Below are 17770 nucleotides of genomic sequence, written 5' to 3'. Positions count from 1 at the left end.
TTGTGCGGAAAAGATAGAAATATTGTTTATCTTCTAAAATAGGAGAAGTAAAAAATGAGAATAAGCGTGTGTTGTGACATGTCTTGGGTGTAAAAAGAGAGAATGCAATGCATGAAGCATGAGGACATGAGGTGCGAAGTCCTATGCATGTTTTTGTTTTGTAGTCCAATCCAACGACGGAGAAAATCCCATCCTGTGATGATCGGACGGTTACTGTTGATGCCAGACAGAACACAAATACTACGAAACGCAATTTCGCAACGAATCCCTCATACCAAACAAAAGTACGAATTCCAAGATAACTGTTCTCCCCATTTTGTCCTTTGCTTTTTTTTCTTCAACTTAGAGAGAAAGGGACATTGATTTTAGGGCTAACTTAGGTAACTACTAATAACAACCGTAACAAGCACCTCTAAGATATTCGAGTAACAATATATCATTTAAAAAAAAAAGGGTTAAATAAAGTCTAAATTTGATATTTTAAATGTTTTCAAATTTTGAAAATTAATTAATATTTTTTTAATAATTATACAGATATATTATTTGTTAATATTAGTGAGAAAATAAAGAAAAAAAATTATTTTATGGAAATTATTTTATAAGGTACGCATAATTATTCTAAGATGGAAATTCAAGTGCAGTTGATTTCACGTGAAGTTGATATTTGAGAGCCGTTAGATGAAAATTTAGTCAAATCAGTCAAATCATCTAACGAATCTCAACTATCAATTTCATATGAAGTCGATCGCACTTGAATTTCCACCTTAATATTTTCCTATGTTGTTTGTTTTCTCACACACAAAACATTAACTTAACATTTTGTTTCTAAAGTTTTTTCTTTTGTTGTTAAGTAAAAATACATATTCTTGTAACAAAAATAAATAAATAAACTGATATTTACTTAATTATAGTTGTGAAAAAGAGAAAATAAAAATAGTATAATATTAAATGGTTCTGGGATTAGTCAAAAAGAATTAATGAGAAAAATGAAAAGACAATCCAAATACATAGTTAGTTAAAGAGTTAAGGCGTGAAGATTTCAGACTATACTAATAAAATAAGAATGAATGAGTAAAAAAATTAAGAATAGGGAAAAAATAATTAATGAATTAAATTAAGGAAGCTTCTTTATAGCAACATTAAGAGCAGGCGGGCGCCCACTAAGTTGACCACCATATATTATCGCGTTGAATGCATTGGTCATAGTTGGCTTAGCCGTTTGGTTACTTCTTTCAAACCGTTAAGTTTTTCAAATTGAAGAGGTCATATGCAAATGCATTAGCCATTAATTAATATTATTATCATGTTAACAGAAATTTGTCAATTGTTTGTGATAAATTAACAAAATAATTTAAAAAGTTAACTATATATTAGAATAAGGTGAAAACTCAGGTGAAGTCGATTTCACGTAAAGTTGATACTTAAGAGTCGTTAGATGATTTGATTAATTTGACTAAATTTTTCTTTAACGGCTCTCAACTATCAACTTCACGTGAAGTTGACTTCACCTGAACTTTTACCAAATATTAATGTGAATTTGTATATTTATTTAATTGTTGTTATATTTATTTGAAATTATTTTTTAAAAAAGAGGAACGAGAGAGTAAAAAATTAATAGTGAAAATATTAAAGTAAACTAATATGAATTGAAAAATAAGAATATTAATAAAAAGAGAAAATATTAAAATATAACTAATATGAATGATAACTTATATTTAAATTATAAACCACAAATGTTAGAACAAATATATATTTTTAATATTTATCTTATATTTAAATTTAATACTTATCAACTTTTCTTTTTTATATAAAAATATTAGTCTCTAACATCCGCATTATAAACTAATATGAAAAAAAAATTATTTTATTGTGAAAATCAAAATATGTACAAGATACCAAAAAATAATTGCAGCTGTACAGTGTAGACTGTAGAAGCCATTTCCGCAAGACCGCAACTTGTTCTAACACAATTAATTTATTATTACAATTGTTTCACCTTTAAAATGAAATCACGTTAACCCTTTGATTTAAAACGGAACCGAATTTATGAAACTAATACCTGTCATTCCTACTTTCTTTCTGGGTATCACTAAGCACTATAAGTAACCATTTAAATCATATCATTATTATTGTTATTTATTTATTATTGTTTCTATTCCTCTTTTTTCTCACTTCCTCTCTTCTCCTTCGACATTCATTCATTCGTTCATTCATTCCTGTGTGATCTTTCTGTTCGCGTTGCATTCCAAGGTACAATTTTTGCAACTGCCCCCTCTTTCATTTCCTTTTTGTTATTTTTCATCTGGAGTGGGCTTCCTCAAACCGAAATCTTGCTTCGATTCAATGTCTTTCCTTTTTATTTTTGAAAAATTCATAATCACATATCTGCATGTGAATAAATGGATTCATGTCAAATTCCTAGCTGAGATTTCCTGGGTTTCATGTATAGAGAGATAGAATAAGCTAAATGGATTTGAATACAGATCACATATGGGTCTTACTGAAAAGGGGGACAAAATGTGCTTTCGCTTCAGTTCAATTTCACTCACTGATTCACATATGCAGATTTTTTACCTTTACATCTGATTTTGATTTTCTCAGTGCTTTGTGCCTCAAGTTAGAGAAAGCAAGCTTTTTTCCTTAACAAAAAACTTGCTTTTTTGTAATGTGCTTTGGTAGAATTCTTTGTAAAGGGATCTTTTGCCAGGACTGGACTATAAAGATGTTCTATGCTCAAAAGATGTTTGTTTGTTTTGTCAACATTTTTTTCTTTTCATTTTAGCAAGCTATCTAACTAAAATGGATTCATTTTTTCCTCTTTTATGACAGGGTGAAAATGGCTGATGCAAAAGCAGATGCACCCTTGGTGCCATCATCATCTAGGAACCTTCCTGATTTCAAGAAATCCGTTAGATTGAAGTATGTCAAGCTTGGTTACCATTACCTAATCTCCCATGGAATGTACTTATTCCTTTCCCCACTTGTGGTTCTGATTTCTGCACAGCTCTCCACTTTCTCCTTACAAGACCTCCATGATCTGTGGCAGCATCTGCAATACAACTTGATTTCTGTTATTCTTTGCTCGACCCTCCTTGTGTTCTTGTCCACCCTTTACTTTTTGACTCGCCCTCGACCTGTGTACCTTGTCAATTTTGCCTGCTACAAGCCTGAAGAATCCCGGAAATGCACGAAGAGAGTATTTATGGAGCACTCCCGGTTGGCTGGCACCTTCACTGAGGAAAATCTTGCCTTCCAGCAGAAGATCCTTGAGAGATCTGGTCTGGGAGAGAACACTTACCTTCCGGAAGCTGTTCTCAACATTCCTCCCAATCCTACGATGAAAGAAGCTAGAAAAGAAGCTGAGACTGTGATGTTTGGAGCCATTGATGAGCTGTTTGCTAAGACCTCTGTAAATCCTAAAGACATTGGGATTCTAATTGTGAATTGCAGCCTGTTCAACCCAACTCCATCGCTTTCAGCAATGGTTGTCAATCACTACAAGCTTCGAGGGAACATAAGAAGCTACAACTTAGGTGGGATGGGATGCAGTGCAGGGCTAATCTCAATTGATCTTGCTAAAGATCTTCTCCAGGCCCATCCTAATTCCTATGCACTGATCATTAGCATGGAGAATATCACACTGAATTGGTATTTTGGAAATGATCGATCAAAGCTTGTTTCTAATTGCCTGTTTCGTATGGGAGGAGCTGCAGTTCTGCTGTCGAACAAAAGCTCCGACAGAAGACGATCCAAATACCGATTAGTCACCACTGTTCGCACTAACAAGGGTGCTGATGATAAGTGCTTCAGCTGTGTCACCCAAGAAGAAGATGAAGCAGGCAAGATTGGTGTTACTTTGTCAAAGGATCTGATGGCAGTTGCCGGGGACGCGTTAAAAACCAATATCACTACATTGGGGCCTCTTGTACTTCCTATGTCCGAACAGCTTCTATTCTTTGCCACATTAGTTGGAAAGAAACTCCTGAAGATGAAGATCAAACCTTATATCCCTGATTTCAAGCTAGCTTTCGAACATTTCTGCATCCATGCTGGAGGTAGGGCTGTTTTGGATGAACTGGAGAAGAACCTGCAGCTATCTCCTTGGCATATGGAGCCATCGAGGATGACACTTTATCGATTTGGAAACACCTCTAGCAGTTCACTTTGGTATGAACTGGCATACACAGAGGCCAAAGGAAGGATTAGGAAGGGAGATAGAACATGGCAGATTGCATTTGGCTCAGGATTCAAGTGCAACAGTGCAGTATGGAAGGCTCTCAAGACCATCAACCCTGCTAAGGAGAAGAACCCTTGGATGGATGAGATACACAAATTTCCAGTGGAAGTTCCAAGGGTATCTGCCATCTGAAGGATGGAATTTTTAAATGTTGTGTATCACCATTAGGTGTTAGTTGTAAGTTATTTTTCCTTCTGATCTACTGTAAAACTTGTGTTTTCAAAGTCATGTTCAGATTTAGGAGTTCTATTTTGCTTTGGGGCATGTTAAATCTAATTGGTGCTTGAGCTTTGATTACTGTGACTTCTGACATCTGAGGACTATATCTGTGATGGGTCTAGACCGTGGGGGTGAAATGCAATTCCAAACCATGGTTTCTCTTACAAGATTGGAATTAACGTTTTCTATGGTTGAGTTGTTCTAAGTTGATGTGTTTTTTGTTGGCATCTTTACACGATTTATGAGTGTGTCTAAGGTAGTGGTATGCATTAACTTAGGTTGTGTTTGTTGCATTCCCATTTGTGGTATTCTCTTGTGTTGGTAGCGAAGCAATGCAAGCAAAATAGTAAATAAGCATCCAAAGACTCTGAAGATTGTGATATAGAGGGTCCCTCATTTATCCAAGGCTGTTATTGTGATTAGTGATGGCCGATGAGGTCTTTAGTATGTGAAATAATAAAACATAGCAAAACAAAACCAAAACTGCAAACAATCAAAATTGATATAAGAGGGCACGCACAGCAGGATTGATATTTGATAACTTTTCATTCTTGTTTCAGTAAAGCTATTAAAAGAAGAAAAAGAAAATGTAAACAAAGTTCCTTAAGAGTAATTTAAAATACTAAAAATAAAGTTCTCTTCATAGAGAACAAACTCTTAAAATTTCAATATATTAAAAACTTTTAATTCATTATACATTTAATTCTTTAATAAATATCCTTATTAGTTAATATACTTCCTTGTCAATGTATTCCTTGTTTTTACAGTTCGATATTCCGAGTTCTATCGTCTCAATTAAAGGCATGATAAATGTTCTATTTCATTTCTCGGAGTTCTAAGGAGTTCTCACATAAAATAATACACACTGCATAAAAAGACCTACTCCAAACTCGTCTACCCAGAATCCGTTAACGTATACCCAAATCCGAATGACGATGGAGTTAACAGGAATATACTTGCTGCTTCTTGGAGAATTAAGTTTGATGTTTTTACCACTCCAACACTTCCCATCCTTTTCCATTAATTAATTAATTATAATTAATTTCCCATTTTCTCAGAAAAAATGTTTTTTCACCGGTAAAACCAAAACACCGCACAGTAGCAGCAGATCAATTTTCCCGAGAAAATTTAGACGCTTGCTACCATTTTTAACTTTACAGAGCTTAAAGTTCAGCTCAGTAGTATAGTAGCTGAGTTAACTTTTCCGACAGCGATGTGGAACCTGGCATGATTTGGCGCCACCGCCGTTGCCAGATCGAGGCGGCCGTTCTCGACGGCGATTCCCGGGCCTTTCATTGTTCACAAGCGCGGTGCTGATATCCTCCACGATCCTTGGTTCAAGAAGGTTGGTTTTTTTTGTTCAAACTTCAATTTTTCTTTCGTCAACTTTCTCACATTTTTTTGGTTTGGGAATCTGGAAAGTTTTAGTTTAAGATTTACAGAAAGGAAATAACTTCCGTTTAGTTCCACCAATTTTTATCTTTAGTTTGTCTATTTATAGTTTATAAAGCTTCTGTTGAATGTTGTGAATTGCTGTTCGCTTGAAAGTCAATATTTTCAAAAAAGAAATTGGGTTGATGATCCATGTTGAAATTGTTCCACAAAATTTTGATGAAGTTTTCGTGGTTGTTTGTTCTTTCTGAAGACTTGAATGGCTGAGAAGTATTAGTTTTTTTTATTAATAAATGCTATGTAGGTTACTACAGACGTGTAGTTTATGGAATTACACTACTCTTGTAATGGATTTGAAGTGGTTATATGAAAGTGGAGGCTTGTGTTTGGATTGACTTAAAATAGGCCACACACTAGAAATTTTTGAAAGTAAAATGTTTATTTCTCCAAATTTAACCAAATCCAAACAAACAAAAAACAAAAACAATTCAAAATAGTCTGCACACTAGAGAGGAAAAAGTGATTGCTTGATCATTAATGTCATCTACTTTTTACTTGTTAGTGGTGTTTATGTGTTTTAAAGTTTGGTTAAATGTTGAACATGAATTCATGTATTACACATACAATTTGACATTAGAATAAAAATGTAAGCTTCTCATAGAATGTTTTACATAACTTTGGGATCATGTCAAATTGTTCATGAAACCTTTCACATCATGTCATCACGGTTTTGGATCTAAAACTCAAGTTTTTCTCCAACTCCGTTTCCAAATTCTTGAATGCAGGATACTGGGTTTCCTTTGACCGAACGGGACTGATTGGGGCTTAGGGGACTCCTTCCTCCTCGTGTCATTTCATTTGAGCAGCAATATGATCGGTTCAGTAAGTTTAAGCCTACCTGTATCATATTTTATGTCTTTAGAATTTTGGATGCTTTACTCTCAGTCATTTTTCCTTTATGCTGAAAATTACATTATAGCTTTTACTTATTTGTAAATTCCCCTTTTTGTTCAGTAATAATTTCATAGCAATATGTTGTTCTAGTGAATTCATACCGGTCTTTGGAGAAGAACACTCATGGACAACCAGATAAAGTTGTTGCCCTAGCCAAATGGAGAATCTTGAACAGACTGCATGACAGGAACGAGACATTGTACTACAGAGTGAGTTGACGATGAAGTTTTCCTCTTAACATGAGAGTATATATTATTATCATGTTGATTTCTTCCATTTCGCTACAGGTGCTTATTGATAATATTAACGAGTTTGCCCCTATAATATATACTCCTACAGTTGGATTAATTTGCCAAAATTATTCTGGGTTATTTAGACGTCCACGTGGAATGTATTTTAGTGCCAAAGATAAAGGAGAGATGATGTCGATGATCTATAACTGGCCAGCTCCCGAGGCATTGCATTAATCTTGTTTATGGCAGCATCCTTTTCTTAATGTGGCAGATACTTCCAGTTATGCTAGATGTTGGAACCAGCAATCAAAAGCTACTTGAAGATCGTCTTTGTGAGTAAAATGTTTCCCGCCAGATCTTTGTTTTCTTGTTTAAAGCTTTCATTTGTTGATTAGTTTATCCTTACTTTGCAATTATATTTAGAAACTACTAAGACCATACCAAAAGCTAGCATGTGAATTAATCTTAGTTGATCTTGTTAAAGGTATTGGTGACTGTTCTTATGCCATTTTCATGTGATAGATTTAGGACTTCGACAACCAAGGTTGGAAGGCGAAGAGTATCTATCAATTGTGGATGAATTCATGGAAGCTGTTCATGCTCGATGGCCTAAGGCCATTGTGCAGGTTTCTTCTTTCTTTCTTTCTTTCTTTTTATTCTTTTGGGCACATACCTGTTATCAATTGTATAATTAGATGGTTATGATAATTTCTTCAGTTTGAGGATTTCTAAATGAAGTGGGCTTTTGAAACTTTGGAACGATATCATAAAAGGTTTTGCATGTTTAATGATGATTACAGGTGAGAAAATGATTTAAGACTTTATTAATCAAGAAAATCTTGAAGGTTGTTATCTACTGGACTGTTTTATTGAAGTAGCTACTGAAACTTAATTTTTCCTTCATGTCCTTCAGGGCACTGCTGGTGTTGCTCTTGCTGGAATATTGGGATCTGTAAGAGCCCAAGTTCGGCCATTGTCTGATTTTGTAAACCAAAGGATAGTTGTGGTTGGAGCTGGGAGGTAATTGCAGAACTTATTATGATCAACCTTAATATTGGGTGTCTGATTTCATTTTGTTGTTTCATCACATTCATTATAGATTAGCTACTTTTGTGCCAAGAACATTTCTTCCCTGGCTTGCAGTGCAGGGCTTGGTGTTCTGAAAATGGCCATCCAGGCAGTTTCAAAGATGGCAGGGTGCAGTGAAACAGCTGCCAAAAGTCAATTCTTTTTGATTGATAAAGATGCATGCTTTCACATATTTACTAGCTTTGTCAGTTCTTTAAGTTGTAATGCTTGAAACTATAACTGTTTGCGATCATAACTATACGAAGATACCCAATTCTGATTTTGATTGATCTTCTTGTAATGCTATATTATTTGTACTCTTTTTCCATCATATTGTTTGTCTTGATATGACTTAATATAAAATGCTGGAATTATAAAATAAATAAATGTGTGCAATCAAGTGTTGGATGCTGCTGTTTTGTATTTGTATTTATTTGCATTAATCCTGATGACAATGCCATTTCTGTATGCAGGGTCTTGTCACAACTGATAGGAATAATCTAGATCCAGCTGCAGCTCCATTTGCTAAAAACCCAAGAGACCTCGAAGGGCTCACTGAGGGTGCTAGTATAATTGAAGTGGTAAATTTAAAGGGTTCATTGAGCAAAACTCGTGTCAAGGGTTATGTTATGATATTGAAAACAATTATTTTGGTATAAGATTACTTAACCATCTACCTATGGTGATGCTGATCTTGAGTGTTCACGCATAGTCATATTCATACATCAAAATTGATTGTTGAACATATTGATGTTTAGGTGAAGAAGGTTAGACCACATGTTCTCCTTGGTTTGTCTGGGGTTGGTGGCATTTTCAATGAGGAGGTAATTATCTTGTACAATTCCACTTATATCATGTCCTATCCATGAGTGAACTATATTAATAATATTTTTTTATTGATACGTTAGAATGCTTGGTGTTCTGTATGTGTTATTCAGCAATTTCTTGTTTTAATAATTGTGATTAAACTCAGGTGCTTAAGGCAATGAAAGAATCTGTTTCAACAAAACCTGCCATCTTTGCCATGTCTAGCCCTACCATGAATGGTTTGTCTGCACAAGGCTTAATAAACTCTCACAATTTCTTAATGTAATGACTGTTTTTAATTGACATTGTCGTTGGTGTGACCTGGACAGCTGAGTGCACTGCTATTGATGCTTTTAAGCATGCCGGAGGAGATATCGTATTTGGAAGTGGAAGCCCTTTCGAAAATGTAGATCTTGGTAATTAGCTCTCATTGGTTTTGAGTTGAGGCTTCTTGTCTACTTTACATTATTCCTTAGCTGTGAAGAAACGTCTGATTAAAATTTTATGCAGGTAATGGAAAAGTGGGTCATGTAAATCAGGCCAACAACATGTATCTGTTCCTAGAGTAGGACATGCTTTCAGCTTTCTTGTGTCTTATAAATTTTCATGATCATTCTTACATGATCATTCTTACGATTGGAAATATTGATTTGGTCTCTTATTTTAAACTTTCCATTTTAGAATCGGTCTAGGATCACTTTTGTCAGGTGCTCGGCTAATAACAGATGGAATGTTGCAGGCTGCTGCTGAATGGTATGCACATGTTAATGTGGACTACTTTTATTAGCATTCATAGAAGTTTGGCAAAATCTCTCTATTTGATATTTATAGTGTTGAACCTAAAGCGATTAAGCATATTGTCCTTGTTTTACATGCTCAAACATTTATCTGTTCGCATTTCTTTGATGCAGGCAAGAATATATATTTGTAAATATTCTTCAAGGAAAAATTGCAGGCAAGAATATATATTTGTAAATGTGAGAGCATAAACAATGGAGAGGGGAACGAGTGTACCCGCAAAGGCACTCCGAAACTTAAGTCAGTATAATATATTGTTCGAATTTACCGAAGAAAATACTTTACCTTGCCTTATATGATGGGTTTCTCGTCTGTTACACTTTTGGCATTAACATCGGTTTTGAAATGATGGATAACGTAACTGACTGCTTTGCAGTTTGATCGTCGATTATGATGGGAACATTAGTCCGACTGAGTTATGGCTCATAAAAGCCGAACTATAACAGGTAATACCGAGTTATAGCTCGTATTGATAACGGCTGGGGATGGCAACGGGTTTCCATGGGGCGGGGACATGTCCCCNNNNGACAGGTAACGGGACCTGTAATCGGGGTCTTCACAGATTTTTATAAAAAATAATAAACATAAAAAAAAAGAAAAAATAGAAAAAAATAAAGATCATTCCTAATTGTTATTACAAACATTTTTTATTATCTCCAAATACTTAAATGAACAATAAGCAACAAACATCTCTACTAAATATATTTGTAAAACATTAAAACAACCAACCATATTCAAAAACTAAAAAATATAATTCTCAAGTCTTCTTTCATCCTATGATGGTAGTGATGATAAATTCTGATTTATTTGAATTGTACATGGAACAAAAAAACACAAATCATAGGACTCATAAAACTTTAAAGAAATCACAAATATCAAATTACATAAATCACAGAAATATAGATTGTAATGAACAGAATCAAAATGAGGAATAATACTATAATAATAAACAAGTTCTTTAAAGTAAATTAAAATTAACAAGTTGTTCAAAGTATTAAAATAAATCAGAACAAGTTCTTCAAAACAAATTAACAAGCTCTTCAAAATAAATTAACATTAACAAGTTTTTCAAAGCAAATTAAGATAAATCAGGATAAGTTCTTCAATAATAATGCTACTGGATTTACCTGAGCAACAATTTCAGTGTCTTTATAAATGCCACATGATCGCATACAAGGATAAGTGTCTTTATAAATGCCACATGATCGCATACAAGGATAAGTGCCACATGATCGCATACAAGGAGAACCCCTCATTATCAAATCATTGTTGCCGCCATAAAACACTTGTAACTCAACTATATTCAACTTCTTAACTGTCCTCTGCACCCCTCAACACCATATCCATTTTCACGTTGCTTTCTCCCTTATAACATTTCCAACTCCCCTTCTATCAAAAACCAGAAATTCAAACATATCAGCTAAAAGTCTAAAATCAAAACCATGTCATCGAAATCTAGACCGAAATTCAATCATTAATCGCCACACCAGCAAAATAACTAACTTTTGAATAATTATTTAAAAAAGTAAATCTAATTTCTGTGAATAAAAAATAAATTAGGAAATCATAATAATTAAACTATGACTAAGCAAAATCAAATTAACAAATTCTTGAAAACAAATTAAGATAAATCAGAACAAGTTCTTCAAAGCAAATTAAAATTAACAAATTCTTCATAGCAAATTAAAATAAATCAGTACTAATTCTGCAAAGCAAATTAAAATTACAGGGATAATATGATAGATGAACCCTAAAACACAACTGAATAAATTTAAATTGTAGATGATAGTTCACAAAACTTACCGAGAGGAAGAGTAGCTGAGCTGACGGTGAAGATCGGCGACAAGGCGAAGAGGCGAAGACGTGAAGGCGAGATGAGATGACGCGGAGAGGCGAAGACGCGAAGGTTGGCGAAGGGGCTCTGTAGTGACGCTGGCGCTGCTGCCTCGGCTGGGTCAGGCGGTGACGAACATGCTCTCCTCGACTGGGTTAGGCGGAGACGGCGATGTTCTCCTCAGCTGGCCAGATGCGACGACAATGTTGCGACTGAGAACGGGATGAATAGTGAGACTCAGACGCGCGAGAAGAGGGTAGGAGCTTCGTGTTGGCGGTAGTGAGGGGGTAGGAGATGGTGGACGGCAGTGGTGACTGGTAGTGGTGACTGGGAGAACAAACTTCAGAGTTCAGGGTGAGCGAGTGTGAGTGACGGCTGGGGTTGAATTTTCAACCTCTTCACTTTGATATATATATGATAGGGGTATTATTGTCTTTTTATATATACGGAATTATACGGGTCCCCACGGGACGAGGACCTTTATCCCTATTCCGTCCCGTATAATAAATGGGTCTCCGTTTCCCGTATCCGCGGGTACAAAATCTCTCCCATATTCACCCCCGACGGATAAATTCCTGCAAATATCCGTTTCGCTGGAAATTTTTGCCATTCCTAATAACAGCCATGATACCAAGTTATAGCTCGTATTAATAGCCATATTATATAACATTGATATTGTTACCATTACTTGAAACTGTCGATGATAAATTGATAATGAACACTTTCTTTTACATCGCAATAATATGGTATACACATTAAGCTTGGAAAATGGAAAGATGTGTATGTGTTATTCTTGCTCACCTGTCATATAAAACTGATATATATTCTATTATTGGATGAAATATGTGATGCACATGACATAAGTCTCATATCCAATCCAATAATAAAAAGTTGTGTGGACTCCATACAAAGCAAAATGAATACCAAACACATTTCTAAGCAAAAAATAGAGAGCACTTGCACAGGGGTCTTCAAAAAATATATTACCATGCCTTCTGCCAAGTTCCTTGGGCCCTACATCACCATGCCCTTCGGCCAAGTTCTCTTCCACTGCTGCTCGAAGAACAGCAGCGCCAACCTCTGCTGTTACATTTCGAATGCTACAGCAACCACAAGTATTGATCAGAGAAAGCCAATAATATCAGCTATAAGAACAATCAATCAACAAAGCGAAAACAGAAAATCAAATATACCAAGTGACTAGAAAATATTACCTATCAATGGATGGATACAAGATTCCTTTTGCGATATCTTCCTCTAACATGTATGAAGCAAGGCTCTGAGAAAGACAGTATTGTTAGTATTTTATTTTAAAAGATTGAATGTCATGTCAGCATGTCCGCAAGAAGATGCCACAAATTATCACGGGATAAACACGGATATGGTCTACAGCATAGAAATATGGTAGTATTTGATTTGATCCATCAAAGAAATGCGAACAGATAAATGTTTGAGCATGTAAAACAAGGGCAATATGCTTAATTGCTTTAGGTTTTAGCAGCTTACTGAATTCTAGAATGCAACACTATAAATATCAAATAAAGAGATTTTGCCAAACTTCCATGAATGCTAATAAAAGTAGTCCACATTAACATGTGCATACCATTCAGCAGCAGCCTGCAACATTCCATCTGTTATTAGCCGAGCACCTGACAAAAGTGATCCTAGACCGATTCTAAAATGGAAAGTTTAAAATAAGAGACTAAATCAATATTTCCAATCATAAGAATGATCATGAAAATTTATAAGACACAAGAAAACTGAAAGCATGTCCTACCCTAGGAACAGATACATGTTGTTGGCCTGATTTACGTGACCCACTTTTTCATTATCTGCATAAAATTTTAATCAGACGTTTCTTCACAGCTAAGGAATAATGTAAAGTAGACAAGAAGCCTCAACTCAAAACCAATGAGAGCTAATTACCAAGATCTACATTTTCGAAAGGGCTTCCACTTCCAAATACGATATCTCCTCCGGCATGCTTAAAAGCATCAATAGCAGTGCACTCAGCTGTCCAGGTCACACCAACGACAATGTCAATTAAAAACAGTCATTACATTAAGAAATTGTGAGAGTTTATTAAGCCTTGTGCAGACAAACCATTCATGGTAGGGCTAGACATGGCAAAGATGGCAGGTTTTGTTGAAACAGATTCTTTCATTGCCTTAAGCACCTGAGTTTAATCACAATTATTAAAACAAGAAATTGCTGAATAACACATACAGAACACCAAGCATTCTAACGTATCAATAAAAAAATATTATTAATATAGTTCACTCATGGATAGGACATGATATAAGTGGAATTGTACAAGATAATTACCTCCTCATTGAAAATGCCACCAACCCCAGACAAACCAAGGAGAACATGTGGTCTAACCTTCTTCACCTAAACATCAATATGTTCAACAATCAATTTTGATGTATGAATATGACTATGCGTGAACACTCAAGATCAGCATCACCATAGGTAGATGGTTAAGTAATCTTATACCAAAATAATTGTTTTCAATATCATAACATAACCCTTGACACAAAAGAGTTTTGCTCAATGAATCCTTTAAATTTACCACTTCAATTATACTAGCACCCTCAGTGAGCCCTTCTAGGTCTCTTGGGTTTTTAGCAAATGGAGCTGCAGCTGGATCTAGATTATTCCTATCAGTTGTGACAAGACCCTGCATACAGAAATGGCATTGTCATCAGGATTAATGCAAATAAATACAAATACAAAACAGCAGCATCCAACACTTGATTGCACACATTTATTTATTTTATAATTCCAGCATTTTATATTAAGTCATATCAAGACAAACAATATGATGGAAAAAGAGTACAAATAATATAGCATTACAAGAAGATCAATCAAAATCAGAATTGGGTATCTTCGTATAGTTATGATCGCAAACAGTTATAGTTTCAAGCATTACAACTTAAAGAACTGACAAAGCTAGTAAATATGTGAAAGCTGTTAGAATATCTGTTAGAATATTCTAATTAAAGAACAAATCATTGGGTATAAGAGAAAATCAAGGAAAATCAAATGTAATCAATTAGGATTATTTCTATATTTAGTTTCCTAATTACTCTATATTAAGAGAGCTATTGTAACCAAATTATAAATAACCAAAAAGGGACTTTTCTGATTCTACTCTCTCTATTCCTCTGTTGTTTTACTTATCCTAATCCTCGATACCATCGCAAGATGGTATCAGAGCAGTGCTAGATTGGTATCAGAGCAGTGTTAGATCCTGGGCACTCAGCAAAAACAACAACATTGTTCCAATATCCCTTCAAACACCCAAAAATGTCATCCACAGATGACGAAACTAGCAGCAACAGAAATCAGAATAATTCCTCGACTATCACTGATGAGCTAACCTTGCAAATTGCAAATATGCTTCGTAATGGTCTAGGAATTCAGCAAACACAGGCCAATCTTGACAATCTGTCAATTGGTTTCAAATTAAATGGAGACAACTATCCATTATGGGCAACCCTTATGAAGAAAGCTATTGGTGGTAGAGGAAAAAAAAGTCACTTGACAGGTGTTCCTCCGGCACCAGAGGAGACAGAACCCACATATGAACAATGGGAACAGGCAGACCAAGCAGTCTTTACTTGGATTATTCAGAATATCGAGACAAATTTAATGAACAATGTCTCTCAGTTTCCTACCGCAAAGGCTCTATGGGAAGGATTGGCTACCACCTATGGAAGCGGGACAGATCCGGTGCAAATCTATGATTTACATCGAAAAGCAAACACACAGAAGCAGGGATAAGACACCCTAGAGGATTTCTGGAACAAATTACAAGCCATTTGGATGGCCATTGACAGGAGGCAACCTAACCCTATGCAGTGCACTACAGATATTGCAATTTTCAACAAAATTAAACAAGAGCAGAGACTATATCAGTTCCTAACAGGGATTGATGAGAAATTTGAAGCTATTAGAAGGGACCTTTTGATGCAAGAAAAGACCCCTTCAGTAGAGTCCGCCTACGCTGCCGTCCGGAGGGAGGCGGCCCGACTTCAGATCCTGAAGCCTACCACCAGCAGCGAAGGGAGCACATCATTAGGGGAGGTTGGAATCGGTTTAGTCGCGAGGAACAAACAGGGACAGGGACCGAGATGGAATCGCTCAGAAACCGCCGGCCGGCGTTCATCACAAGAGAGAAGGAAGATAAAAGTCACCTCCTTTGTACTCATTGCGGGATGAGGAAGCACACCAAGGAGACCTGTTTCAAAATCGTAGGCTACCCCGAGTGGTGGGAAGATCCCAAGCCAAAAAACCACAAGGCCGCCACTGCCGTGGGCAACCCACAGGCCGCCAGCAACAGCGGTGGTGACGCTGGAAGAGATAAAGAGACAGAGTCACAAGCAATCCATGGGAGAGCTGCAATCGCTCATGGAGGTAAGAGCAGAGGGGAAACCGCGCATGGAGAAGAAGAGAGCTCTGAAGAGAATGAGAACCCTAATGGGCTGTTTGGGCCAGATGACCCTAGTAAGTGGGTTGGTCCAAATAAAAGGGGCGATGAGTCCATAGCCCAAACCCCTTTCATGGCCCAAATCTCTTCAAAAATTACAGGGCTCAGTTCTGTGAAGGCAGCCCAGTCAGAAAAAAATTCTGGCCCAAAAAAGGCTGATGAATGGATTTTTGATTGTGGAGCCACTGATACTATGACTCATGATCCTCATGATTTTGACAATCTTTCTACTCCTGTTAAGGCCCATATTGAGACAGCCAGTGGGTAATTAATTGCAGTTCAAGGAGGAGGATCAATTATGTTTTCAAAAAAATTAAAATTAAAAAATTGTCTTTATGTCCCTGCACTATCCTCAAAATTACTCTCTGTTAGTCAAGTTACAAAGGAACTAAATTGTGTGGTTCTCATGTTCTCTACCTTTTGCCTTTTGCAGGACATTCATACGAAGGAGATCATTGGGCGTGGTACTGAACGTGGAGGTCTTTACTACGTTGATGAGGTTGCTCACAAGGGACATGCCATGCTTGCTCACGGAACGGTTACAAGGCAACTCTGGTTATGGCATAGACGCCTGGGACACCCCTCATTTGGGTACCTTAAGATTTTATTTCCTAGTCTTTTTTCGAGTAACACTGAACCCATTAAATGTGAGACTTGTATTCGGGCAAAGAATCATAGAGCTACTTACTCCCCGAGTAACACTAGAGTTAGTTCTGTTTTTTCATTAGTACATTCTGATGTATGGGGCCCAGCACCTAATTCCCATAACAATCAACTTCAGTATTTTGTATTATTTGTGGATGATTTCTCTCGAATGACGTGGGTATATTTTCTAAAAAACAAATCTGAAGTGCCTGATAAATTCTATGCTTTCTATCAAATGATTCACACTCAATTTGATAAAAAAAATTAAAGTGCTTCGATCAGATAATGGAGGGGAGTTTGTGAACAGATCCATGCAAGATTTCTTTAGGGAAAATGGTTTAATTCATCAAACATCGTGCCCAAATACACCCCAACAGAATGGTGTGGCAGAACGAAAAAATCGTAAGCTACTAGAGATGACTCGGGCCATGATGTTTGATGCATAGGTTCCAACACGTTTCTGGCCTGAAGCTGTTGCTACCTCGACGTATCTTCTGAACAGGTTGCCCTCCCAGATCCTCCACCACAGAACACCCTTGTAGGTTTTGGCCACTCAGACAGTACTTCCTCCTGTCCAAACATTACCTCCAAGAGTTTTTGGGTGCTCTGTGTTTGTCCATATCCCTAAAGCTACCAGAACCAAGTTTGATCCATGTGCTGAGAAATGTGCCTTCATGGGGTATGCTACATACCAAAAGGGGTATCGTTGTTACAATCCTATCACTCGTCGTGTACATGTGACTATGGATTGTGATTTTCTTGAATCAGAATATTTCTTCAGCGACCAACTTGTTGTTCAGGGGGAGAAAACCAGTGAACCACCAAGTTGGTTAGTTAATCTTAGTTGCCACGAAACTATTCCAAAAGAGCAAGTAGATGGCGCCACCGAGCATGCCTTTGACAATGTGGAAGAAACTAACACAACCAATGAGCCTCCTTCTGAGAATGTTCAACAAAAGGTAAGTGACCTTCAATCTATTGAGTTATCTCCTGTTATGAATGAAGTCACTAACAATGACAGATTAGCTTCAAGACTTGAGGAACCAGAATCAGAGCCATTCACACTTCCTCCAAGAAGGAACAGAGGAGTA

The 17770-nt window shown here is 36.4% G+C and overlaps 2 protein-coding genes and 1 pseudogene across 2 annotated transcripts; 2 read left to right on the top strand and 1 right to left on the bottom strand.

The window, feature by feature from the left end:
• The first annotated feature begins 2034 nt into the window (after positions 1-2034).
• On the top strand, positions 2035-4529 carry LOC107469608 (3-ketoacyl-CoA synthase 11). The gene is made up of 2 exons (XM_016088991.3): positions 2035-2250; positions 2830-4529. Exon 2 carries the CDS (start codon positions 2837-2839, stop codon positions 4367-4369), a length of 1533 nt encoding a protein of 510 aa, XP_015944477.1. The 5' UTR covers positions 2035-2250; positions 2830-2836; the 3' UTR covers positions 4370-4529.
• A 115-nt stretch (positions 4530-4644) lies between these two features.
• LOC107471356 (NAD-dependent malic enzyme 2, mitochondrial-like) lies at positions 4645-10224 on the top strand (annotated as a pseudogene).
• A 540-nt stretch (positions 10225-10764) lies between these two features.
• LOC107469619 (NAD-dependent malic enzyme 2, mitochondrial) lies at positions 10765-15905 on the bottom strand. The gene is made up of 11 exons (XM_016088999.3): positions 15742-15905; positions 14115-14222; positions 13868-13933; positions 13646-13718; positions 13469-13555; positions 13320-13374; positions 13146-13217; positions 12757-12819; positions 12530-12642; positions 11512-12154; positions 10765-11097 (listed from the first exon to the last, which is right to left on the bottom strand). The coding sequence occupies exons 1-10, from the start codon at positions 15754-15756 to the stop codon at positions 11994-11996; spliced, it is 813 nt and encodes a 270-aa protein (XP_015944485.2). The 5' UTR covers positions 15757-15905; the 3' UTR covers positions 10765-11097; positions 11512-11993.
• Between the last annotated feature and the right edge of the window lie 1865 nt (positions 15906-17770).

This window comes from Arachis duranensis, chromosome 1 (genome assembly GCF_000817695.3).
Source record: "Arachis duranensis cultivar V14167 chromosome 1, aradu.V14167.gnm2.J7QH, whole genome shotgun sequence".
Lineage (NCBI taxonomy): Eukaryota > Viridiplantae > Streptophyta > Magnoliopsida > Fabales > Fabaceae > Arachis > Arachis duranensis.
This window is presented reverse-complemented; position numbering and strand designations above follow the sequence as displayed.

Excerpts from the sequence above, each read along its gene's own strand:
- LOC107469619 (XM_016088999.3), bottom strand. Across the intron at positions 13,934-14,114 it reads GTGCTAGTATAATTGAAGTG|GTGAAGAAGGTTAGACCACA; the intron begins GTAAATTTAAAG and ends ATTGATGTTTAG. Across the intron at positions 12,820-13,145 it reads TTGCAGGCTGCTGCTGAATG|CCTTGCTTCATACATGTTAG; the intron begins GTATGCACATGT and ends TCTTTCTCAGAG.
- LOC107469608 (XM_016088991.3), top strand. The coding sequence starts at position 2,837 with ATGGCTGATGCAAAAGCAGATGCACCCTTGGTGCCATCATCATCTAGG.